Source organism: Leptodactylus fuscus, chromosome 2 (genome assembly GCF_031893055.1).
Source record: "Leptodactylus fuscus isolate aLepFus1 chromosome 2, aLepFus1.hap2, whole genome shotgun sequence".
NCBI lineage: Eukaryota > Metazoa > Chordata > Amphibia > Anura > Leptodactylidae > Leptodactylus > Leptodactylus fuscus.
The window spans coordinates 86,483,844-86,509,070 of record NC_134266.1 but is presented as its reverse complement, the minus strand read 5'-3'; the positions used below and the strand labels follow the sequence as shown (position 1 = coordinate 86,509,070).

General features: G+C 42.2%; 2 protein-coding genes across 2 annotated transcripts in view; both read right to left on the bottom strand.

The window, feature by feature from the left end:
- LOC142194808 (serine/threonine-protein kinase 38) overlaps positions 1-25,227 on the bottom strand; it is a 432,602-nt gene that overhangs the window by 292,589 nt on the left and 114,786 nt on the right. The gene's annotated exons all lie outside the window — the stretch shown is intronic.
- The window catches only part of LOC142194063 (bile acid receptor-like), a 49,282-nt gene continuing 41,770 nt past the window's right edge, over positions 17,716-25,227 (bottom strand). The window contains exons 9-10 of the mRNA XM_075263089.1: positions 19,633-19,746; positions 17,716-17,957 (exon numbers count right to left, since the gene is read on the bottom strand). Of these exons, the coding sequence (XP_075119190.1) occupies positions 17,716-17,957; positions 19,633-19,746 (356 nt within the window). The remainder of the gene's footprint in view (positions 17,958-19,632; positions 19,747-25,227) is intronic.

Genomic DNA, 25,227 nt, shown 5'->3' with positions numbered 1-25,227 from the left:
CCATGAATTGGTCCAAACTTGGCTGTTTAGAGGCTCCCTCCACCATGAATTGGTCCAAACTGGGGTGGTTAGAGGCTCCCTCCACCATTAATTGGTCCAAACTGGGCTGGTTAGAGGCTCCCTCCACCATTAATTGGTCCAAACTGGGCTGGTTAGAGGCTCCCTCCACCATGAATTTGCCCAAACTGGGCTGTTTAGAGGCTCCCTCCACCATGAATTTGCCCAAACTGGGCTGGTTAGAGGCTCCCTCCACCATGAATTGGTCCAAACGGGTTTTTAGAGGCTCCCTTCACCATGAATTGGTCCAAACTTGGCTGTTTAGAGGCTCCCTCCACCATGAATTGGTCCAAACTGGGGTGGTTAGAGGCTCCCTCCACCATTAATTGGTCCAAACTGGGCTGGTTAGAGGCTCCCTCCACCATTAATTGGTCCAAACTGGGCTGGTTAGAGGCTCCCTCCACCATGAATTGGTCCAAACTGGGGTTTTTAGAGGCTCCCTCCACCATGAATTGGTCCAAACTTGGCTGTTTAGAGGCTCCCTCCACCATTAATTGGTCCAAACTGGGCTGGTTAGAGGCTCCCTCCACCATGAATTGGTCCAAACTGGGTTTTTTAGAGGCTCCCTCCACCATGAATTTGCCCAAACTGGGCTGTTTAGAGGCTCCCTCCACCATGAATTGGTCCAAACTGGGTTTTTTAGAGGCTCCCTCCACCATGAATTGGTCCAAACTGGGCTGGTTAGAGGCTCCCTCCACCATGAATTGGTCCAAACTGGGGTGGTTAGAGGCTCCCTCCACCATTAATTGGTCCAAACTGGGCTGGTTAGAGGCTCCCTCCACCATTAATTGGTCCAAACTGGGCTGGTTAGAGGCTCCCTCCACCATGAATTTGCCCAAACTGGGCTGTTTAGAGGCTCCCTCCACCATTAATTGGTCCAAACTGGGCTGGTTAGAGGCTCCCTCCACAATTAATTGGTCCAAACTGGGCTAATTAGAGGCTCCCTCCACCATGAATTGGTCCAAACTGGGTTTTTTAGAGGCTCCCTCCACCATGAATTTGCCCAAACTGGGCTGTTTAGAGGCTCCCTCCACCATGAATTGGTCCAAACTGGGCTGGTTAGAGGCTCCCTCCACCATGAATTTCCCAAAACTTGGCTGTTTAGAGGCTCCCTCCACCATTAATTGGTCCAAACTGGGCTGGTTAGAGGCTCCCTCCACCATGAATTGGTCCAAACTGGGCTGGTTAGAGGCTCCCTCCACCATTAATTGGTCCAAACTGGGCTGGTTAGAGGCTCCCTCCACCATGAATTTGCCCAAACTGGGCTGGTTAGAGGCTCCCTCCACCATGAATTGGTCCAAACTGGGTTTTTTAGAGGCTCCCTCCACCATGAATTTGCCCAAACTGGGCTGGTTAGAGGCTCCCTCCACCATGAATTGGTCCAAACTGGGCTGGTTAGAGGCTCCCTCCACCATGAATTTGCCCAAACTGGGCTGTTTAGAGGCTCCCTCCACCATTAATTGGTCCAAACTGGGCTGGTTAGAGGCTCCCTCCACCATGAATTTGCCCAAACTGGGCTGTTTAGAGGCTCCCTCCACCATGAATTGGTCCAAACTGGGTTTTTTAGAGGCTCCCTCCACCATGAATTGGTCCAAACTGGGCTGGTTAGAGGCTCCCTCCACCATGAATTTCCCAAAACTTGGCTGTTTAGAGGCTCCCTCCACCATGAATTGGTCCAAACTGGGCTGGTTAGAGGCTCCCTCCACCATGAATTTCCCAAAACTTGGCTGTTTAGAGGCTCCCTCCACCATGAATTGGTCCAAACTGGGCTGGTTAGAGGCTCCCTCCACCATTAATTGGTCCAAACTGGGCTGGTTAGAGGCTCCCTCCACCATGAATTGGTCCAAACTGGGTTTTTTAGAGGCTCCCTCCACCATGAATTTGCCCAAACTGGGCTGTTTAGAGGCTCCCTCCACCATGAATTGGTTCAAACTGGGCTGGTTAGAGGCTCCCTCCACCATTAATTGGTCCAAACTGGGCTGGTTAGAGGCTCCCTCCACCATTAATTGGTCCAAACTGGGCTGGTTAGAGGCTCCCTCCACCATGAATTTGCCCAAACTGGGCTGGTTAGAGGCTCCCTCCACCATGAATTGGTCCAAACTGGGTTTTTTAGAGGCTCCCTCCACCATGAATTTGCCCAAACTGGGCTGGTTAGAGGCTCCCTCCACCATGAATTGGTCCAAACTGGGGTTTTTAGAGGCTCCCTCCACCATGAATTTGCCCAAACTGGGGTGTTTAGAGGCTCCCTCCACCATGAATTTGCCCAAACTCTGCTGGTTAGAGGCTCAATCCACCCTGATTTTCAAAACAAATGTTGGTGCCAACCTCAACTTACTACAAGGGCCAAATTCACTGCTGGTGACAAGCTCTCCTCACTGCAAGTGCCAAATACACATGTTTCAAGGTGTTTTCCTACTGTCAGAGAGGTGGTATTGAGTGTGTAAAGTGTGTAGTTGTTAGGCTGTGATGTTGGGGTAATAGAGGGTCTTTGGTGTGTTAGATGCCCCCAGACATGCTTCCCCTGCTGTCCCAGTGTCATTCCAGAGGTGTTGGCATCATTTCCTGGGGTGTCATAGTGGACTTGGTGACCCTCCAGACACGGATTTGGGTTTCCCCCTTAACGAGTATCTGTTCCCCATAGACTATAATGGGGTTCGAAACCCGTTCGAACACACGAACATTGAGCGGCTGTTCGAATCGAATTTCGAACCTCGAACATTTTAGTGTTCGCTCATCTCTAATCTTTACCCTTCATTCACGAAACTGAGTATCATGCGTGTTAGGTTAAATTCACACATAACAAATTTGCCTATAGCTAATGCAACATGTATTTACAGGAAGAACTGCAGCAATAATTCAAAACCAACACTTTGATTTCTCCAGCGGAGGATTAGCCCAATTGATCTACATGTAACTTTTAGTTTACTTCCATAAATAAATGTCAATTTTTATCTGTGGAATGGCCAAAAATTTGATAGTGGCCACATCAATACTAGACTGGGGGAACCAAAGTCAGGCACCATGAACTTGGGAACTGTGTCAAGGATGGCAGGGTCAAGCACAGGAGAGTATGACTTTTTTTTATTTAAAATCCTTGGCCTAAAAAAAAAACTTCGTTTCGGGGCTGGAAAACACCTTTCCAGGACTGCAGGAAAAATGGCAGTAACGCATCGCGGTTCTTCCCACAGCGCTTTTGTCAGAAAGTTTGCAGAGTTTTCCTCTGCGGACTTTTTGCTTCAGTTATACCAATAGTGTAACTACTGCCATAGCAGCGGAGGCAGCTGCCACAGGGCCCGGGACATTGGGGGCCCAGTGACAGCTGCTACCACTGCTATCATTATACTCGGGGGGTCTTTTTGGAACCCCGAGTATAATGATTGGCGGACCGGGAGAGGTAAGAAACATAAAAAATATGTTACTTACTTCTCCACGATTCTGCCAGGCCTCCTTCCTGACGTCCTATCTGACATCTCTGATGTCATTTAACAAGGACAGCAGCTGAGAGAGAAGACTGCGTAGGAGCCGGGGGACAGGTAAGTAACAGTAGTTTTTTATGTTTTTATTCCCCCGGGTCTCAGATTATTATACTCTGGGGTCTGAAAAGACCCCAGAGTATAATAATTGTTTATGGGTGTCCACAGTGGGGCATAATACTGTGTGCAGGGGCCACTATGGGGGATAATACTGTGTGCAGGGGCCACTATGGGGGATAATACTGTGTGCAGGGGCCACTATGGGACATAATACAGTGTGCAGGGGCCACTATGGGGGATAATACTGTGTGCAGGGGCCACTATGGGGGATAATACTGTGTGCAGGGGCCACTATGGGGGATAATACTGTGTGCAGGGGCCACTATGGGACATAATACAGTGTGCAGGGGCCACTATGGGGGATAATACTCTGTGCAGGGGCCACTATGGGGGATAATACTGTGTGCAGGGGCCACTATGGGGGATAATACTGTGTGCAGGGGCCACTGTGTGGGATAATACTGTGTTAAGGGGCCACTATGGGGCATAATACTGTGTTAAGGGGCCACTATGGGGCATAATAGAACGCACAGAAATGCGTAGGAGGGGTCGGTCGAGGTCTTCGGCGTCAGTCGGGGGAAGGGGGCATGTCAAAAGTTCGCCACAGGGCCCCGCCATTCCTAGTTACGCCACTGCCAACAGGAAAACCACTGGCGCTTCCGTAGGTATAATTGCCATACTGCGATTTCCAAAACTGCAACGGTTTCGGAAATCGTTATGTGTCCGCAGCACGTATCTTAATGCAAAGTGGGAATGGGATTTGCTAGAATTCTATATACTGTGCTAAGGCCCCAAGCAATATAATGCAGTTAAAAAGAGTTTTTGCTGCTTTTGTCATTCTGCAGCTAGGATTAACATATTGAATTTTTCAAACACGTTTTTGAAAATGTAGCTTTTTTTCCCCTGCAATGTGTGGAAGAGATTAAACAAAATCTCAAACGCTTTTCTGGTACTGTAAAATACAATGTTAGGGTGCATTCACACTACGTTTCCTGAAGCTTATTCTGAACGTAAAACACGTTCAGAATAAGCGGCGTATAAAGCAGCTCCATTCATTTCTATGGGAGCGGGGATACGAGCGCTCCTCATAGAAATGAACTGGCTGCTTCTTTCACTGCGAGCAGTCCCATTGAAGTGAATGGGAAGTGCCGGCGTGTACGACTCGGCATGAGCAGAGCTAGCCATATACGCCGGCACTTCCCATTCACTTCAATGGGCCTGCTCGCAGTGAAAGAAGCAGCCCATTCATTTCTATGAGGAGCGCTCGTATAGAAATGAATGGAGCTGCTTTATACGCCGCTTATTCTGAACGTGTTTTACGTTCAGAATAAGCTTCAGGAAACGTAGTGTGAATGCATCCTTATAGTCAATGGGGTGCCTCGGTCTCCTTTTATGTCTGCTATATTTATGGTCGGTCCTTTCTGATGTACCAGAAAAAATGAAAGTCTGCTGCTAATGTGAACCTAGACTTAAATGCCATTTGTCCATAAAGGTTAATTTAAGAACATTTGTAGGACAACTTCATAAATAAATGAACATGTGTCAGGCTAACAGAAAGGCCTGGTTCACATCTACGTTCGGTATTCTGTTCGGGGAGTCCACTTCCTGAGCGGAATACTGAACACATTAAAAAGCGGTCAGCAGAGAAACCACACTGACCCAATAGACTATAATGGGGTCCTTGTGTTTTCCGTGCGGTGTCCGCTGGAATTATGCGGAGAGAAAAGTGATGCTTGAAGTACTTTTCTCTCCATATGATTCGTGCGAATACCATGCAGAAAACACACGGACCCCATTATAGTCTATGGGGTCTGTGTGCTTTCATTGCTCACTGCTTTTTAATGCGTTCGGTATTCCGTTCAGGGGGGTCCCCAAGCAGACTCCCCAGAGTACTGAATGCAGATGTGAACTAGGCCTAAGACAACATACACTGCACATTAACATGCAGTGTTTAGAGTCACATCAGTATAGTCCTTTTATTTCTTGCTTCAATGTGTCTCCTTCCTGAAGGGGTTGAGCATACAATGCTTACACTGTATTTCTCCCACGACATAAAAAATCATTGGCAACTGCATGTACACGAGAAACCTTTAATATGACGTCACAGTTGTGACGTCATCAAATAACAATATTTCGTGTACTCATTCTGAACAACTACTACGGTAAAAGTGCAACAAATGTCTCGAGGACCGACATAACACTATCCGCACCTACAACACCGAATACTGGCGCATCCCACTTTTATCGTCGTCACCAACTACGCCTAAAGGAGGCGGGAAAACATCAGACTGAGGCCGAGGAGCGGCGCTGGAACCGACCAATCGGCTATTGAGAAGCTGGCTCCCTGGCAGCATTGTCCAATCAGCGTCCAGCGTTATCTATACGTGAGTTGTATCTGGGCAGGATGTGATGCTGGGACCGTAAGTGAGTTACACAGATACTTATGTAGATAGACGAGCAGGTAGATGTGAGCGAGGCAGGTAATGAGGTGAGACAGTCTATGAGGAAATATATCTAAACACGCCATAGCTGTCACCCCTTCAGAGACTACCTGCCGGTGTATGTCGGTATTATAACTATATCGTGTCATACAGCAGCTAGACAGATGTATACTACAATGCCCGGGTCACAGATTATTAACATTACAATTACCAGATAAATTTACAATTTTTTGTGCTGCATTTCTATCCCATTCTAATGTTTTTTTTCCAGTTTTGCAAGCTCTGAATGGAAAAATAAAAAAGTGATATGGTTTGGAAGGCAGGGAGTCAGAAAGATAACATAAAAAAATACCTGCAGCAAGAAAGGGTTAAAGAGTTAATCTTCCTATGAGCTGCAGATTTGGAAATGAGGTGATATATGGGGATTTCTAATATATCCCTATACTACTCTAAACACCCTCCCCCCCCCCCCCCCACTAAATAACATCAGTTATCAAAAATTTATATTTACCCATATCCCTGGGGCGGTCATGTGTCCGCCCCACGGACATTTTACGATTATCCGGTGACGATCCGTTTCCCGATTTCCGGAAATGGATCGTCACTACTACTCCCACCCCCATCCCACTCCATTATACTTACCATTCAGGCTTCTTCTGGTGACAAGGCTCCTCTTCCTGTAATGCTGCTGTCTGTGCGCACTCTTTACTGTGCGCACCGCCACCACCAGTAATTCACCTCTGCTGCGCTTACATGCATGCGCAATAGAGGAGGATCGTCTCTGCTGAGAAGGAGCAGTACAGGCAGAGGGACTGTTTCGCCAGAAGAAGTGTGGAGGGGTAAGTATTTAATATAGGTCAGGGTTTGGGCTGAGTAGTTAGGGAAGGGCGAGATAGTTAGCGAGACAGGGAGGGGATGTATGGGGGGAGGAGAGTAAGGTGAGATGGTTAGTGAGGAAATTACATAGAAGAAGAAGGCACACAAAAGCAGGAGATACCAGTGATCAGAGTCGTATTTATGACTAAATGACCAATATTCCTGGGTAATTGTCGTCGTCCTCATTAATTAGGCAGAGTGCCAGGTGGTAAAGAAGTCACACCACTCTGTTGGTTTTCGTTCTTCTCTCAGCTAAAGAATGTGTACTGACGCACCTTTTATTAAAAACATAAGGGTTAAAGGGGCTCTATCAGCAAAATTATGCTAATAGAGCCCCACATATGTGTGAATAGCCTTTAAAAAGGCTATTCAGGCACCGTAAATGTTATATTAAACCCCGGTCCCGTTTTTAAATAAAAGCATTAAAACATATATGCTAATCGTACCTGAACGTGCACCATGGGCGGGGATGCACGGTGCGACGTCAGCTTCGGGCACGCCTACCTCTTCTGTCTTCTTGTAGTGACGCCCTCTGGTTCCGTGTCTTCTTCCGCCTTCTTGTCTTCAAATCCCGCACCTGCGAAGTAGGGCTTCCCTCCGGAGCGCTACTGCGCAGTACACTCGCGAACTGCCATTAAGTAAAATGGCGAGTGAGTCTGCGCAGTAGCGCTCCGGAGGGAAGCGCTACTACGCAAGCGCAGGATTTGAAGGGAAGAAGACACAGAACCAAAGGCTGTCACTACAAGAAGACAGAAGAGGTAGGCGTGCCCGAAGGGACTAGAGGAAAACTGTGGACTTTCCAATAAAAAGTGCTATGGAAAAAAAAATCACTGTGAATTTTTCTGTCAAGGTTTTTTCCACAGTGCTTTTTGGCTGTGGATTGTTATGTGGGGCCTAAGTGTCAAAATCACTTTGGCGAGTTAAAGTGTTGCAAAGTTATTACCTCATAACGTGACACATGTCAGATTCTAAAAGTGGAGTTCTGTCAGGAAGGTGTTAAACTTTGACTGCGGCAGAAAGGAATAAGCTTTATTTTTTAAACTAATTTCTTTGTCCCCTTAGGGGACTCTAACCTCTTAGTGATCTATGTATAGACTTTCTACATCGGTCACTGATGGGCCTTATTCTGCAACAATTGAATTTCTACATCAGTTGCAGAAGAATAATGTGGGATCTTCCATAGACTCAGTTGTACTCACATAGCCGGGCACCTGCTCCTCACACGCAGAATTGTTTGACCCCGTAGATGCCGTGGTGTCTATGGAGTGTTAGAGGGAGGAGCTCCCTCCTGGAGGCATCAGCAGGATCTTGTTTACAGGGGTCTAGTGCTTTTACATGGCAGTCAGAAGGGTAATGAAGGCCTCCCAGGGCTACCTTAGTATAATCCTATTAGGCCATGTCACAGGCACGATCTTCTGTTTCAGTTTCTGGTATGCGTTGAAATCTATGGGACAGTACACTACACTTAATGTGACAATTTGCCTCCAGCCTCTTCATAAATCACCTGAACCAGAGGCAGATTGGAAACTCACACCAGAAAACTCAGTGTTGCGAGCAGCTTGGCACAAGAAACTACTTCCTCATTGTATTCACCCATATACATGCTTTGCGGAGTTGCACCATTTGTCAAGTTGACTCCAATAATGTTTGTATGTATATTTCATGACAATAGTGAATGTCATGTATATAAATGTAACTGTCTGCCCTTTCTTTATCAATTTTCCCTGATACTTATGGCTTTACTAATACTTACTGTTCTAGAGCTAAGGTTCCATCCTTCAAGTACGTGACATTCACATCCTAAATTATACAATTTAACCACATAAAGTCATCATCCGTCAGATCCTTAGTTTCATCCTAAATAAACCCACGTTGTGATGGCTGACGTACTGACCATTAGAGGTGCACGCAGCTCACTACCTCTTTATATCCTGCCCCTTGTGTTCTTCCAACTCCTTGTAATCTCTGAGGAATAGATATGCTGGAGGGCATCTTACTTTAGTATCAGGTCATCAATGTAATCTGTGATATATTACATTGACTGGGCATAGCCGATGGGAAATGTGGATGCAAAAATAAACTCTGCATATAAGTAGATAACTGTAGGTGTGGCCTGGGGATTTAAAGGGAGTCTGTCATTGGCTATATTGATTTTTAAATAAGCATAGCTTTGCATATCCTGTAGAAAGGCTATTCTAGGCATACCTTTCATTCAATGATTGGCGCAACCATTTTTGAATTTGCCCAGTTTTCTTGATATGCTAATTACTCTTCACGAAGCAGCGGAAGCCTTCTCACTGTTTCCTGAGCACCGCAGTGTCATCAGCCTTCCCTGGGTCTCACCACCCCTTTCTTTACAGATGATCCCTCCTCATACAGTTCTTCATTGCTTCCAGAGCAGCTAGTGCAGCAATGCAAATGCGTGAGTTTTTAATCGCGCTGTACATGACTAGCTGCTCTGCAAGAAGCAGTGAAGACATTTAAAGATTGATAAAGCCAATGATAGACTCCTTTTAAGTTCCCCATTTTTTTCCTCGCCTGCTACTTATGAATAGGTTTTTTAAATGCACATCACTCTTTACTATATTAGTACACCTGATAACTCCTTTCATACCAATTTGGTATATGTCTACCTAATAAAGGTCTATGGGCACATTTGGCATAATGGTCTGGAGTATTTTAAGAGGACCTGTAGCCAGACCTGAAAATTCCAAGTGTGAACGGTAACTAGGGTTTTCCAATGGTGATGGGGTCTCTCTGTACTATATGTCATGCAGTGTTACAACCCCTTTGGCTAATATATCTTAATTTGCATTAACACTACAAAGGCTTATACCTTTGGAATGGCTGAACGGATTTTGATAAACAAAGCACCAACATGATCAGGATGACGTTGCCTATCACATGATGTATGTCATAGGACTTTTCAGCTCTAGTGACAGGTTTTCTTCAATGGTGCACACACCACGAGTTTAATCTAAACTTGTTGCCAATCTAGCCATGCATTGTCACTCTCCCAGTGTATTAATGATCTGGATTACTTTGCACACACAGAGAAACTAAAATTATCTACATTTTATAGCTTCTAAATGGTTTGTAAACAAAAAAATTTAAGTAAAATAGAAAAAAATACACAGCTAATTAAAGAGTGCTTTGTTTAGTTTATGAAGAACACTTTGAAAGAAAATGATCACAAAAAGAATATTTTTCATTTGAAAACTTCCAGCTGTATTTACATGTCACATAGTCATACAAAATAAACCAAAATGTAATACAAAGATTTCCAAAATCTAAAATAATCCCTTAAAACCACTTTCATACGGAAAAAAATAGAAAACTATATAAAAATACAATTAGACTATGAAATACCATTTATAAAATATCAATATGTCACAATGAACCCAATACAAACAGTAAACATATAGTCCTTATGGCTACTCAGGTGTAAGAAGCCATTAAGATTATCCAAAATGTCGGTCACTGTTATCCCATTAAGTTGTTTTGGTTTTTTTTTGTTTTGGTTTTTTTAATATTTGATTATTTTTTTCTTTTTTATGATCAATTGTTAATATATTTATACTGGCCAGAGAAAACTATATTTAGATGCAGAACTAATAAATAAAATATAGATTTAAAACAGTAAGAAGGCTGACCCCACACTTGCCATCCAGGTTAGACTTCATTTTCCAATTTGATTACAGGTTTACTTTTTTGCTAAAATAGCAACGAATACATAGCAACCCTGGTGCCACTACACCATCATATGAGTAAGTACCCTCACCTAATATCTTCACTTATCTTACCTTATATTTTGAAAGCCCTTATAGTCAGGGTCATCTATTTCCTATTTGTGCCAGATCAATAACCTAGTAAGTTTCATGTTTATTGTACTTGGTGTTGTTCTTGTACTGTGTGTTCAAACCCTTTCACAAATGTGCAGCATCATGGAATTAATGGTGCTGTAAAAATAAATAATCATTTTAGAAAAGTGCCTAGTAAAAGACTGGTATTGTAGCCAGGCAGCCTCACACATACAGCCCAATAGCATTGCTATGCACATTATATTAACAGGAGCAACATTTATCACCTATGCACAGGATAGGTAGGCGATGACAGTATGATGTTCTACTGCACCAACGTCCACCTATCACAGGGGTCCCTTGTGCCCTGTTTGCAATGATGGATTGTTGTATATGTGCTGCTGTCCAAGTCTATGAGAATGACAGATGTAGCAAAGTACAGCACAGACTGAAATAGATCATGTAAACCACAATAAATTGTAAGTTGTATAACTTAGGGGGCGTTCACACTACCGTCGGTGTCCGACAGCTAGTGTCCGCTGCTAATGTCCGTGAAAAATCTTGTGCGGACATTAGCATCAGACACTAGCTGTGTCCGTGACATTTTTCATTCATTTAAATGCAGATCGGCTGCGTTCTTTTACTGTCCATGGGTGTCCTTAAGTGTCCGTTCCCAAAGATGTCCTACATGTCGGGTTTTGCTGTCCTCTTGAAAAGTTGGACATCTTTGGGAACGGACAGTTAAGGGCACCCATGGACAGTAAAAGAATGCACCCGACGTCCATTTAAATCAATGCAAAATGTCACGGACACAGCTAGTGTCCGATGCTAATGTCCGCACAAGATTTTGCACAGACATTAGCAGCGGACACTACCTGTCGGACAGTGACGGTAATGTGAACGCCCCCTTACTTATACAAAGAATGGCCTTTATGTGCTGAAACCATAATACTTTTTTGTTACAGAGCTACAGTGCATGCTACATTAATATTTTAACCATAAATACAGTATGCATCTATTTGTGAGAAGTTAATATCAGGGACCATTACTTAGCAGATATCTCATGTATACATGTGTTGTACCAAACACCACCTACATGACTGTCTCTGCATTTTTATTCTAATGAAATTCAGATACATTATTTTTACGTTTATTCCTTATATAATTTATTCCTTCAAGTCAAGGGGGTGGAGAGATAAAGGAAGAAGTCAAGCCCTCCAACGTTCGTCAACTATTAGAATAGGGCTGAGAGATGAAGGGAACAAAAGTTTTTGGTTTTTTTTGGAGGATGGCAGCAGCACAGTAACACAACACTGGACAACTCATGAGATGCCCTGTGAAGTACTGAAGGTTTGGAGGTGAGGGATGTTAAAATGAGCTGACAGGTTGACTTTAAGGAAACATATGTTTCAGTAACACTGCCTGTAGTATGACTGCAAGCACCAGTACATTATATCTTTTTTAGCTGTTTTAAAAACAATAGTACAGATTTACTGTTCATGGCTAAGGTTTACACAGTATTGAAATGCATACAGTGGCTGATGCTGGATGGTAAATCTGATGTACCTTTACACTAGTCTATACAATCCATTCGTTGTCTTATTTTGATACAGAAAGTCATGCCAGAATTTTAGCACCGTTCTGATACACACAGACCCAGATTTACTATTGTGGTTATCACTAGACACTGGTGTAAACATGGTTCTTCTTTGGTACAATGTGGCTCATCTAGTTTGGGCTAGAATTTTTAACATGCTAGATATATGGGTGAGGAAACTCCGAAAAAGGGAGAGAATCTTAAACCACAAAATGCCAAAATAGTTCAAGTACAAACTAGGCCAATTGCAATGTGGTATAAATGCATACTAAACAGTCTAAAGGTATGCCAGATGTGTTATGCAGTATCACTCGCTGTGATAAATCTGGCATATTTTCAGACTGCCTGTCTACCTTAACTGTTAGTAATTCTGGGCATCCTAAGCCACTCCGCTTTTTAGTAAGCCATAAAAAAATAAAAGTCAAAAAAGTGTTTAAGGCAATGGCTCCACGTAGCGGACTGCAGGAAAAAAGTGCTACAGGGAAAAACGGAGCAGAAACATGACACGTTTTTTCCCGCATCACTTTTCACAGTCTTTCTCCTAGTCACAGAAAGACTTTCTGCTTCCATTATATGTATAGGAAAGCCACCGACGTTTCTGAAGGTATAATTGACATGCTATGATTTCCAAAACCACAATGGTTTTGGAAATTACAGTGTGTCCGCTGTGCATATTTTCTCGCAATGTATGGATGGGATTCGCTAGAAAAAATGTGGCGTTTCTGCCATGAACAAACCGTGGGGTATATGCTATGAGGGGCCCTGGCCTAAGGCCAAGACTCCAGGTTCTGGAAAAGCAGCATTTTTTTGTTGCAGATTTTGCTGTGGGGTTTTTTTGAGCCAAAGTGAGGAGTGGAATAAACAGAAGGGAATCATCTAAGAGCTTCCTTAAGATTTTTTAGCCACTCCTGACTTTGGCTCAAAATTATGCTCCAAAATCTGCAACAACAAACAAACAACAAACGCTGCGTTTCCACAACGTGGGACCGTAGCCTAAAACACGTAATAAATGTGGCATACAAAATGTGCACTTTCACTGCAAACTGTACCTCAGCTTCTATCTGAATGGTAATATGTTTATATTATAAGTTTATTATGCAGGTTTAAAGGGGCTCTATCAGCAAAATCATGCCGATAGAGCCCCACATATGCGTGCATAGCCTTTAAAAAGGCAATTCAGGCACCGTAAATGTTATATTAAACGGACACTGATATTAAAAAAAAATAGCCTGGGCGCATGCGCAGTAGCCGTAGTAGAAGCCGCATGCTACTGCGCATGCGCCCAGGCTATTTTTTTTATATCAGTGTCCGTTTGCGAGCGCCGGAGGAGGACAGGATCGGAGGAAGCAGAGGCGGGGATGAAGATGAAGACACACCCTGAATGCCCGCCCAGGGTGCACGATCCGTAAGCAGAGCACATTCTTTTTTAGGTTATTATTTTAAAACGGGGGGGGGGGGTTGGGGTAGTTTAATATAACATTTACGGTGCCTGAATAGCCTATGTGGGGCTCTATCAGCATGATTTTGCTGATAGAGCCCCTTTAAGTAAAAATATATTTATTTAACAATTGTTTTACCTTTTATTTGAAAAAGTTTTTTGGTAGAGTTTGATGAGGGAAATAACACATGAAAACTTTACATTCTACCTCTACAATCTTTCTGTGTTATTCTACCCTAAGCTACATGTTACAAGGTCCCCTGCTCTGTTTGCTTTGTGCACAAGAGTTTTTAATTTGTATATCAGGAGAAAACATAGTTTCTCGTACACTCCACTGCTCACTCTTTTATTGGAAGTGCCTGTCTGGGATTTGATTGATTAACCATAGGCCATGAGAATGAGATTTCATGTACTTTTTTTCTTAAGAAAACCGGTTCACACCTGCGTTTGGGTTTCCGTTCTTTGGGTCCACTTGGGGATCCAAAAAACAGAAACCCAATCTGCTTAAAAAGCCAAAACCCACAGACTCCATAGATTATAATGGGGTTCCGCTGTTTCCGCGCTGCTTTTCTTTCCACATTTTTCAACCGGAATGGAGAACAGAATCCCCAAATGGAAAGTGAGCGCTGGTGTGAACTTAGCCTTATAGAGCTGAACAATTTGATTTATAGGATTACAGTAAAAAATATTTAGTATTTTATTTAGTAACTTGAAATTACATTTCAAATCTCTGCTTATTCTAGGCTTAAGAGTCCAATTGCACAGCATTTCCAAACAAACATGTCCTGTTTAAGGCTAAGGCCCCATGTAGTGAGCCACAGCAAAAAAAAATGCCATGGAAAAAAATGTGGTGGAAATGTATTGTGTTTTTTCCTACAGTTTTTTTTTTTTTTTTTTTCAGAAAATCCAGAGTTTTCCTCTGCGGACTTTCTGCCTCTATTATACCTGTATAAAAAATGCTGACATTTCTGTAGATCTATTTAACATGCCAAGATTTTTAAAAATGCAATTGTTTTTGAAAATGCAGCTTTTCAGCTGCAGTTTTTTTTTCTACAATGCGTGAATGGGATTAGCCAGAATCCCATCCACTTTGCAGGTACTGTAAAGCATTGTGTTTTTGCAATGAGGTAACCTGGCCTTAATATGTAAAAAATTAATTCAACTTTAGTGGATCTTCCATCTCTGTAAAGTAACTAGTGGTCACTTTGAATTACCTATGTAGTGAAATTCCATACCTAAGCTAAGGGTTAAATGGGTATCTACATCTCAAGGATCTATACTGCTAGCTTATGTTAATTGAAGAGTTTTCCTAAATATATTGCTTTAGCAATGCTGCTTTGATTTCCTCCTATATGAAATTATTTCTCCTATTGTTTACCCAGCGTTTCCATAGAGCCAAACCTTTGTGATAGGACAGGACTGATGACATCACTCACTGCTCTTAATGTTATCTACAGCTCTGCTGTTCAGCTAATTTCAGTTTGCTGATAAAGCTACATCTGTTATCTCTCTATCTAAACACACAGATAACACCGAGTCCCTTCTCTAGAAACACATGCATATTATTTGATCTATTTATATTACATTTCTAGTAATCATCATAAGTATTGTGATACTTCATAGTGTCCTGTTCAGTAAGCTGGGGGAAGTGGCTTTGCTTTCACTGTTTGAAGAAATACAGGAAATGAGAAGAGACAGGCAAAGCTGCTGAAACAGAGATGTGGGAAAACCCCTTAAAAAGGGCTCTGTCATTGGCTCTAGTGATTTTTAACTAAGCATATATTTGCATAGCCTTTAGAAAGGCTGTTCCAGACATACCTTTTGTTTAGTAATCATCTGTTTTTTAATTAGCCCACTTTTATTGATATGCTAATTAACCAGCAGCAGAAGTTCACTGAGCACTGTGTGATGTGTGTAAACGGGGGAGGTGAGAGCAGGGAAGGCTGCTGCTGCTGATGACTCATTAGCCTGCCCTGCTCTCACCTCCCCCTGTTTACACACTTCACACAGTGCTCAGTGAACTTCCAGTGCTCCGAGCTGGTTAATTAGCATATCCGTAAAAGCGGGCTAATTAAAAAAAAAAAACAGATAAGAGGATTAATAAACAAAAGGTATGCCTGGAACAGCCTTTCTAAAGAATATGCAAATATATGCTTAGTTACAAATCACTAGAGCCAATGATAGAATCCCTTTAAGTATATAGCTCAGCAAAATTAGTGGATACAGATTTACAGTACCAGATGTCAAATTGCAACAGCTTTTCTTAGATTTCATGACCATTATATAATTATGCACTAGCCACTGAATAATAATATGTACTTTAACTATCTCAATAGGAATTTGGCATAAAGTGACTGTTTCGATTTCTTTCATATTACTTTCTACATAGGTCTTTTAATAAAGACCAATATCTGTATTTTTCACTTAGTGTCCTAAACTATATTTATGATAAATAGATTTACAGATGTTATACAATTATGGTATTGTTACACCATAACAACAGATCAAAAGGAGATCCCTATTATTGCTGTTTTACTACAATACCTTTGTTTTTAGTTCAAGGGATAGAAGTAATAAAGATGACGTAGCACACTTAGTGCATGTATGAACTCACGACGTCTGATGACGACAAAGTCCTACATCCTACTAGAGCAGTTGCATGAATGTGTTGGAATGGGATGCCTAGGGCCATTCAATAAAAGTCATGGTCTAAAATGCAACTAGCTACCTACCCCTCTTATAGCTCTGTGAATAAGATGATTTGTGATGGGGCCCCACAGTAAGAAGACCAAGTCCGGGAGAGAGAATAATGGGCAGCCTTCCTCTGTGCCTAGATGTCATCTCAGCCACCCAGTGCATTTACATGTAATAAACTGGATAGTGTAGTGCAGTATGTGTTCTATGCATCATGCACGATGCAGCATACATCACTGTGGCACTGGTTTGGCTGCTGGGGGCCGGTTGGTCCCCCTGGGTCAGGAGCAATCAGGTGAACAGCATGTCTTCCATGTGGGTGTAGGAATCTTCTCCAGCAGCCTAGTCCATCTTTATTTCTTACCAAAGTATACAGGGTGATTACCTCTATAAAACGCTTTACACCTTTCAATCCTTACTGAAGTTTGTATTCTGTGAGAAGGAAAGCTATTGGAAGTCTTTCCTACTCGCTGCGGTTAGACCGTACAACCAACACTGGGCTAAACGTAGATCACTCCATACAGAAACTGAAAGATCCTGAAGTTGTGCTATCCCTCCTGCTATCTTATTTACCTTTATCTTTTTATCTTTACCTACTGTCACTGTAATGCATCTATTGTGGAGCTTTTTGTACTCGTAATTTGTATTGTATATTATTATTGGATTATCTATGCTGCTATAACACACTGAATTTCCCCATGGTGGAACTATTAAATGATTATCTTATAACAATAAAAAAAAAAAAACTCAATATGGTATGAAATAGGTTTTGTGGAAGTGGACATAATTTTGAAGGACTAATTTTGAGGGTACCCCAGACTGCTTAAGAAAATTTCTGTACTATACATACTTAGAAGCTTGCCATCCCAAACAGGTAAACAGGCAGAATTATCCTTTGGAAGGTTCCCTTACTAATACTGTGGTTTCTATAGAGAAAATGAGATGAAGACAAGTCCAACCCCCCCTATTGGAATAGAGAATGAGTCCAACATGAGCCGAGATCAATTCAGTTTACTTGGAATTCTGGGGTTAAATCATTATACAGTAAGAATGCTCTTCTTAGGACAGCTACATTGAAACCAATAGAATAACATCAAATGTTTTACTGATTTCTTCCAGTGGAAGGACATATCAGTCCAGAGTAATAGCAAAAAGATAAAATAAAATTCAGATGAAAAGGGTGTAGAGGACCTTTAGCCTCTGCATTCATGTGTCACTAGACAGCGTCCAACATCTTAACTTACATTATATTAGGCAACCATAAGTCTCAGTGAGGAACTTAGTGGTGGAAGTCCCAACCACCATAAAGCAATGAAGTAAGTTTGGTATCTCTGGTTTTCCATGATAGCAGAACTTCTGAGTGATTGTGGTTAAGGGTCCTTAGCTCAGTCAGGCGTCCTGTCAGTCGTGCAAAATGTTGTGGGTCTTCTGGATGATAAATCTTTGAATACTTGTGTAAAATTCCCAAAAGCGGCTCCTGAAGTTTCTCGACACCATTTTTGTTCTTTAACAGTGGGCGATCTGTTATTAAAGCAAATAGACAATTGTTACTTTTTATACTCATCCCATAAAAAATATACAGTCATGGCCAAAAGTTTTGAGAATGATACAAATATTAATTTTTACAAAGTCTACTGCTTCAGTTTTTCTAATGGCAATTTGCATATACTCCAGAATGTTATAAAGAGTGATCGGCTTAACAGCAATTACTTGCAAAGTCAATATTTGCCTAGAAAATGAACTTTATCCCCCAAAACACATTTCAACATCATTGCAGCCCTGCCTTGAAAGGACCAGCTAACATTGTTTCAGTGATTGCTCCATTAACACAGGTGTAGGTGTTGATGAGGACAGGGCTGGAGATCAATCTGTCATGATTAAGGAAGAATGACACCACTGAACACTTTAAAAGGAGGCTGATGCTTGGCATCATTGTTTCTCTTCTGTTAACCATGGTTATCTCTAAAGAAACACGTGCAGTCATCATTGCACTTCACAAAAATGGCCTAACAGCGAAGAGTATCGCAGCTAGAAAGATTGCACCTCAGTCAACAATCTATCGCATCATCAAGAACTTCAAGAAGAGAGGTTCCATTGTTGGCAAAAAGGCTCCAGGGCGCCCAAGAAAGACCAGCAAGCGCCAGGACCAACTCTTAAAAGTGTTTCAGCTGTGGGATCGGGCTACCAGCAGTGCAGAGCTTGCTCAGGAATGGCAGCAGGCAGGTGTTTGTGCATCTGCACGCACTGTGAGGCGGAGACTCTTGGAGCAAGGCCTGGTCTCAAGGAGGGCAGCAAAGAAGCCACTTCTCTCCAGAAAAAACATCAGGGACAGTCTGATATTCTGCAAAAGGTACAGGGAGTGGACTGCTGAGGACTGGGGTAAAGTCATTTTCTCTGATGAATCCCCTTTTTGATTGTTTGGGACATCTGGAAAACAGCTTATTCGGAGAAGACGAGGTGAGCGCTACCACCAGTCTTGTCTCATGCCAACTGTAACGCATCCTGAAACCATTCATGTGTGGGGTTGCTTCTCAGCCAAGGGAATCGGCTCTCTCACAGTCTTGCCTAAAAACACAGCCATGAATAAAGAATGGTACCAGAATGTCCTCCAAGATCAACTTCTCCCAACCGTCCAAGAGCAGTTTGGTGATCAACAATGCCTTTTCCAGCATGATGGAGCACCTTGCCATAAAGCAAAGGTGCTAACTAAATGGCTCAGGGAACAAAACAGAGAGATTTTGGGTCCATGGCCTGGAAACTCCCCAGATCTTAATCCCATTGAGAACTTGTGGTCAATCATCAAGAGACGGTGGACAAACAAAAACCTACAAATTTGGACAAAATGCAAGCATTGATTGTGCAAAAATGGACTGCTATCAGTCAGGATTTGGTTAAGAAGTTGATTGAGAGCATGCCAAGGAGAATTGCAGAGGTCCTGAAGAAGAAGGGTCAACGCTGCAAATATTGACTTGCTGCATTAACTCATTCTAACTGTCAATATAAGCTTTTGTTACTCATAATATGATTGCAATTATATTTCTGTATGTGATAAAAACATCTGACAAACACACATAAAAACCAGAGGGCAGCAGATCATGTGAAAATATAATATTTGTGTCATTCTCAAAACTTTGGCCATGACTGTAGGCTATTAGATTAGACAAATATGAAAGAGCATGAAATCGTATTTACTAACCTGAGAAGAACACAGTTATGGCAGAGAGTAAAGCATACTCTGCATCACTCACATTAAGGGAGCCCATACTTCTATAGAAGTTGAACAGTGGAGTAATAAATTCTTCTGTAAGATCTACAACATAAAATACAACATTTCATTAATGAAGCAATAAAGATGTTTTCCAGTGTAGTGAAGTTAAAAAAATAATGAAAGTGTAACTCCCACTTTATGTATTTTTCTTTTTTTCTTTTTGCTATTGTGTCTACTTTAATAATCTATCAAACATTGTTTTAATAGAAAACAGGCTGTAAAGTTCCCATTAGCAATGCTCTAACTAAGCATTGCCAGAGACAATATCTCAGTACACTTGTACTCAATGCAACATGTAGAGCTGAAGCATGGTTCTGAGATAACAAGAAAGCTGAGACTGAAGTACTAGGTGTAAAAGAATTACAGACATCACTAGTTAAGAACAGAGATGGGAATGTGATTTTATATTCAGAATGAAGTGCTACATATTAAAGAGGCTCTATCATTGGGAAAAGTCATTTTTAGATAAGCACATCCTTGCATAGCCTTTAGAAAGGCTATTCCACACCTATCTTTTGTATGTAAATCGCCTCAGTGGTTTTTGAATGAGCCCATTTTTATTCATATGCTAATTAGCCTCTAGGTGCACCCTGGAAGTCCCATCGTGCTCTCCTCTTTGCTATTCTTTCCTATGTATGTGTACAGCACAGGCTGCTGCTGACTTCCTGCTTCCTGTTTGCACACACAAATAGGAGAGAATAGCAGAGAGAGTGCTGTTGGGAACTTCCTGTGCTGGCTGGAAGCTAATTAGCATATTAATAAAAACGGGCTCATTCAAAAACCACTGAGGCGATTTACATACAAAAGGTAGGTGTGGAATAGCCTTTCTAAAGACTATGCAAGGATGTGATTAGTTAAAAATAACTTTTGCCAATGATAGTGCCCCTTTAAGTTCAAATTCCTTGGCTGTTTTTTTAATTAGTGATAACTCAGGTTTTGTTATAGTTACTAGAGTTGAGCGAGTACTGTTCGGATCAGCCGATCCGAACAGCACGCACGCATTGAAATGAATGGAAGCACCTGGTGCTTCCGGTTTGACGGCAGCCGGCCGCTTAACCCCCCGCGTGCCGGCTGCGTGCATTGATTTCAATGCGTGCGTGCTGTTCGTATCGGCTGATCCGAACAGTACTCGCTCAACTCTAATAGTTACCCTTCTACCCTTTTTCTCCAAAAAGAAGCCCTGCTCCAAAAATAAGCCCAGCTTGATTTTGCAGGGACTTTGGAGTAGACTTGAAATATAAGACCTACTCCAAAAATAAGCCGTAGTTACAGTCAGCACCTCCAGTGCTCGGTTATGTGAGGAAATGGAAAATTGGCATACTGTAGCTCACAACTGTCCTGAGTAAGTACCCCGCTATCTCCCGCCTCGGCAAGGCAAAATCCACTCGCCCAGTACCAAAGCCCACTGCAGAATTATGCCTCCTGAGTCCGCCTTCTGAGTGCTGCCTCTTGGGTCTTGCCTCCCACCCGCTGCTATGCTATGTGCTTGGCTACCTACATGACCAGAAGTCAGGTGCCACCCCTTCTCGCTCCCACAGGCACAGTCACTCCACTACAGTGACTCCCCCTTAGCATAAAGGAGAGGAGATAGAAAGGGCAAGGGGCTACTGTCATACAAAGTGTTTAGAGAGAGAGAGAGTGTCAGTAAGTTTGTTTAAGACAAAAACAAAAAAGTGTGTTCGGCAGAATTGTTTTTAGTCTTCTGTAGGGGTTGGAGAACTAATTTTGCCTGCACCGCTGCCTACCATTTAGAGAGTGTGGTACCATTGTTATTATCTTAGTTTATTTAAGACCCACTGACCCTGTACCTTCAATTGTGAAGGTAAGTTAGGGTTAGGTTGAGTTCACACTGGGTATTTTGAGGCCGAATCCGACTCAAAATCCTGACCAAAAAGACGGTTCCCATTGTAATCAATAGGAGCCAGTCAGTTCTTTTTTCCAGGAGCCGTTTGTTCTGGCTCCTGCAAAAAAGAAGCTACATGCTCATTCTTTGAACACACTCCCGACTAGGCCCATTCATTTGAGCCTAATCCAGAGTGGAGTGCATAACTGGATGCCGGTGCACTGCATCGGCACCCAGTTGCAGCTACCCGTATTTTGGACCGAAAGCTGAGGCGGCCTCCGTGTCAAATTCTGGTCCAAAATACCCCGTGTGAACCCGGCCTTAGGGTTTCTAGTCCTAGCCGTTTTACAAGATTCTTCCCAAGCAAATCAGAAAAGATTCTGATTCGCTCTGGTGCCTGAAAAATAAGACCTATCCAGAAAATAAGCCCTAGCCCTTTTTTGGTGAAAAAAATACCCTGTCTTATTTTCATAGAAACACGGTAGTGCTTCAGTCTTGGTATGATATGAAAGCTAGTGGTTTTTGAAGTGGTTTTTTTGCAAAAACCACATCAAAACCGCGATGCGTTTTTTCTGCTTCCCATTGACTCCCATTGATTTTTTCAGGATGAATCCACCTGAAGAAAGTTCAGCTCGCTTTTCTGCTAGCGGAAAAAAAACGCTAGCGGAAAAAAAAGCTAACGGATCCTATAGAAGTCGATTGGGAGGTGTTTTTTGGAGGCAAATTTTGAGGCGGATTCCGCATCAAAATCCGGACCAAAAACTCTGTGTGAACTCAGCCTTAGAGGGTTGCTAAGGAGAAGGTTACAGCCTGTTTTCCATTAGAGAGGTAGTTAGATAGCTTAATAAAGTATATTACAAAAATGGTAACCATATACCTACCAACTCCATAGAAAAAAAAAATGAAAATAAGCATTCAAGTCTTATTGGCTACTAAGGGCAACAAATCCTCTATAAATCTCAAAAGGTCTTTACATATGACTCCCAATGGCACTCTTGATAATGCTGATATGACAAGAGATGCTGAATGTACTATAAAAGAACATGTACCGTACATACTCGAGTATAAGCCGAATTTTTCAGCACAGTTTTTGTGCTTGAAAAAGCCCTCCTCGGCTTATACTCGAGTCAGCAAAAAAAAAAAAAAAAAATACATATATATTTTTTTTAGGAGTGGGGGGGAGTCTATGACCAGCCGCAATATCAATGTATAGAATCTCCCAGAAAATGGTGGGGGGAAAAAGAAGCTTTAAAAAAAAATTAAAAAATTAAAGTTCTAAATCACTCCTTTCCCTAGAATACATACAAAAGTAGAAAATGACTGTGAAACACAAAGTCAGGTATCCCTGTGTCTGAAAGCACCCAGTCTACTAAATATAGGGTATCTGCAGTGCTCCTGTTCCGTCGGGAAGGGGTTAATAGCAGCACTGTAGATACCCTATATTCAGCCAGACTGAATTCCACGTGGGGGGGAAAACCCCAGTTCTCAAGCTCAGGGAAGGAGCAGACAGACAACCAAAACACCCCCTTCCCTTTCCCTTTCCCAGCAACTACTGCACCCAAAAACTCTGAACATTTTAATTTTTGAAATTTTCCAGTAGCTGCTGCATTCCCCCCCTCGGCTTATACTCGAGTCAATAAGTTTTCCCAGTTTTTTGTGGTAAAATTAGGGGCCTCGGCTTATATTCGGGTTGGCTTATACTGGGTACATTAAATTACATTCACTAATATAAACCATATATGGGCTGCGTGCAAAAATGACAAGTCCATTAAAACCATTGTAATCACATTAAAAGATCACAAGTTTTGATATGCTTCTCTTCCACTATATATAGTATATGGGGTGGATATGTGCGCAACCATATCACACTAGATAAAATGTGTACGAATGTTTAATTTATCATAAAATTCTGTTCACTAGCACAGCCACTGGGACCCCCCCCCCATCCCAAAAATGGATTGTATTCTGCCCTATAAAACCACTTTTTTTTTGGAGATACCTCTTAATGGGGTTTCGACCAGTTTACACAACGCCCGTAGGCTGGGGCCTCACATTGCAAAAAGGCTAATCCCATCCATATATGGCAGAAAAAAAAAATCTGCAACGAAAAAGCATTTTCAAAAACGCCCATGTGTTTGTAAATTGGAGCATGTGAACTATACCTGCGGAAATGCTGGTGGTTTCTGTATCGATACGATAGGGGCAGAAAGTCTGTACAGAGGAAAATTCTGCATAAAAAACATGATGTATTTCCGCCGCGTATGTTTTTACTGCGTTTCGCTACATGGGACCTTAACCTTAGGTTTAGCAAATACCTAAATACAAGGGCTGAAACACATGTTGGGGTTTTTCCACCCATTGGTCTGTATCTTCCCATTTATGAATATTTATTGTGTTATATTAACATCCTGAGACTTTACTGATGTGTTACCGATATATCTATGTATTTTTACTATACAGTCCTATGAAAAAGGTTGGGCACCCCTATTAATCTTAATCATTTTTAGTTCTAAATATTTTGGTGTTTGCAACAGCCGTTTCAGTTTGATATATCTAATAACTGATGGACACAGTAATATTTCAGGATTGAAATGAGGTTTATTGTACTAACAGAAAATGCGCAATATGCATTAAACCAAAATTTGACCGGTGCAAAAATATGGGCACCTCAACAGAAAAGTGACATTAATATTTAGTACATCCTCCTTTTGCAAAGATAACAGCCTCTAGTCGCTTCCTGTAGCTTTTAATCAGTTCCTGGATCCTGGATGAAGGTATTTTGGACCATTTCTTTCTACAAAACAATTCAAGTTCAGTTAAGTTTGATGGTCGCCGAACATGGACAGCCCACTCTCAAATGATCTGAAAACAAAGATTGTTCAACATAGTTGTTCAGGGGAAGGATACAAAACGTTGTCTCAGAGATTTAACCTGTCAGTTTCCACTGTGAGGAACATAGTAAGGAAATGGAAGACCACAGGGACAGTTCTTGTTAAGCCCAGAAGTGGCAGGCCAAGAAAAATATCAGAAAGGCAGAGAAGAAGAATGGTGAGAACAGTCAAGGACAATCCACAGACCATCTCCAAAGAGCTGCAGCATCATCTTGCTGCAGATGGTGTCACTGTGCATCGGTCAACAATACAGTGCACTTTGCACAAGGAGAAGCTGTATGGGAGAGTGATGAGAAAGAAGCCGTTTCTGCACGTACGCCACAAATAGAGTTGCCTGAGGTATGAAAAAGCACATTTGGACAAGGCAGCTTCATTTTGGAAACAAAAATTGAGTTGTTTGGTTATAAAAAAAAGGCGTTATGCATGGCGTCCAAAAAGAAACAGCATTCCAAGAAAAACACATGCTACCCACTGTAAAATTTGGTGGAGGTTCCATCATGCTTTGGGGCTGTGTGGCCAATGCCGGCATCGGGAATCTTGTTAAAGTTGAGGGCCGCATGGATTCCACTCAGTATCAGCAGATTCTTGAGAATAATGTTCAAGAATCAGTGACGAAGTTGAAGTTACGCCGGGGATGGATATTTCAGCAAGACAATGATCCAAAACACCGCTCCAAATCCTCAGGCATTCATGCAGAGGAACAATTACAATGTTCTGGAATGGCCATCCCAGTCCCCAGACCTGAATATCATTGAACATCTGTGGGATGATTTGAAGCGGGCTGTCCAT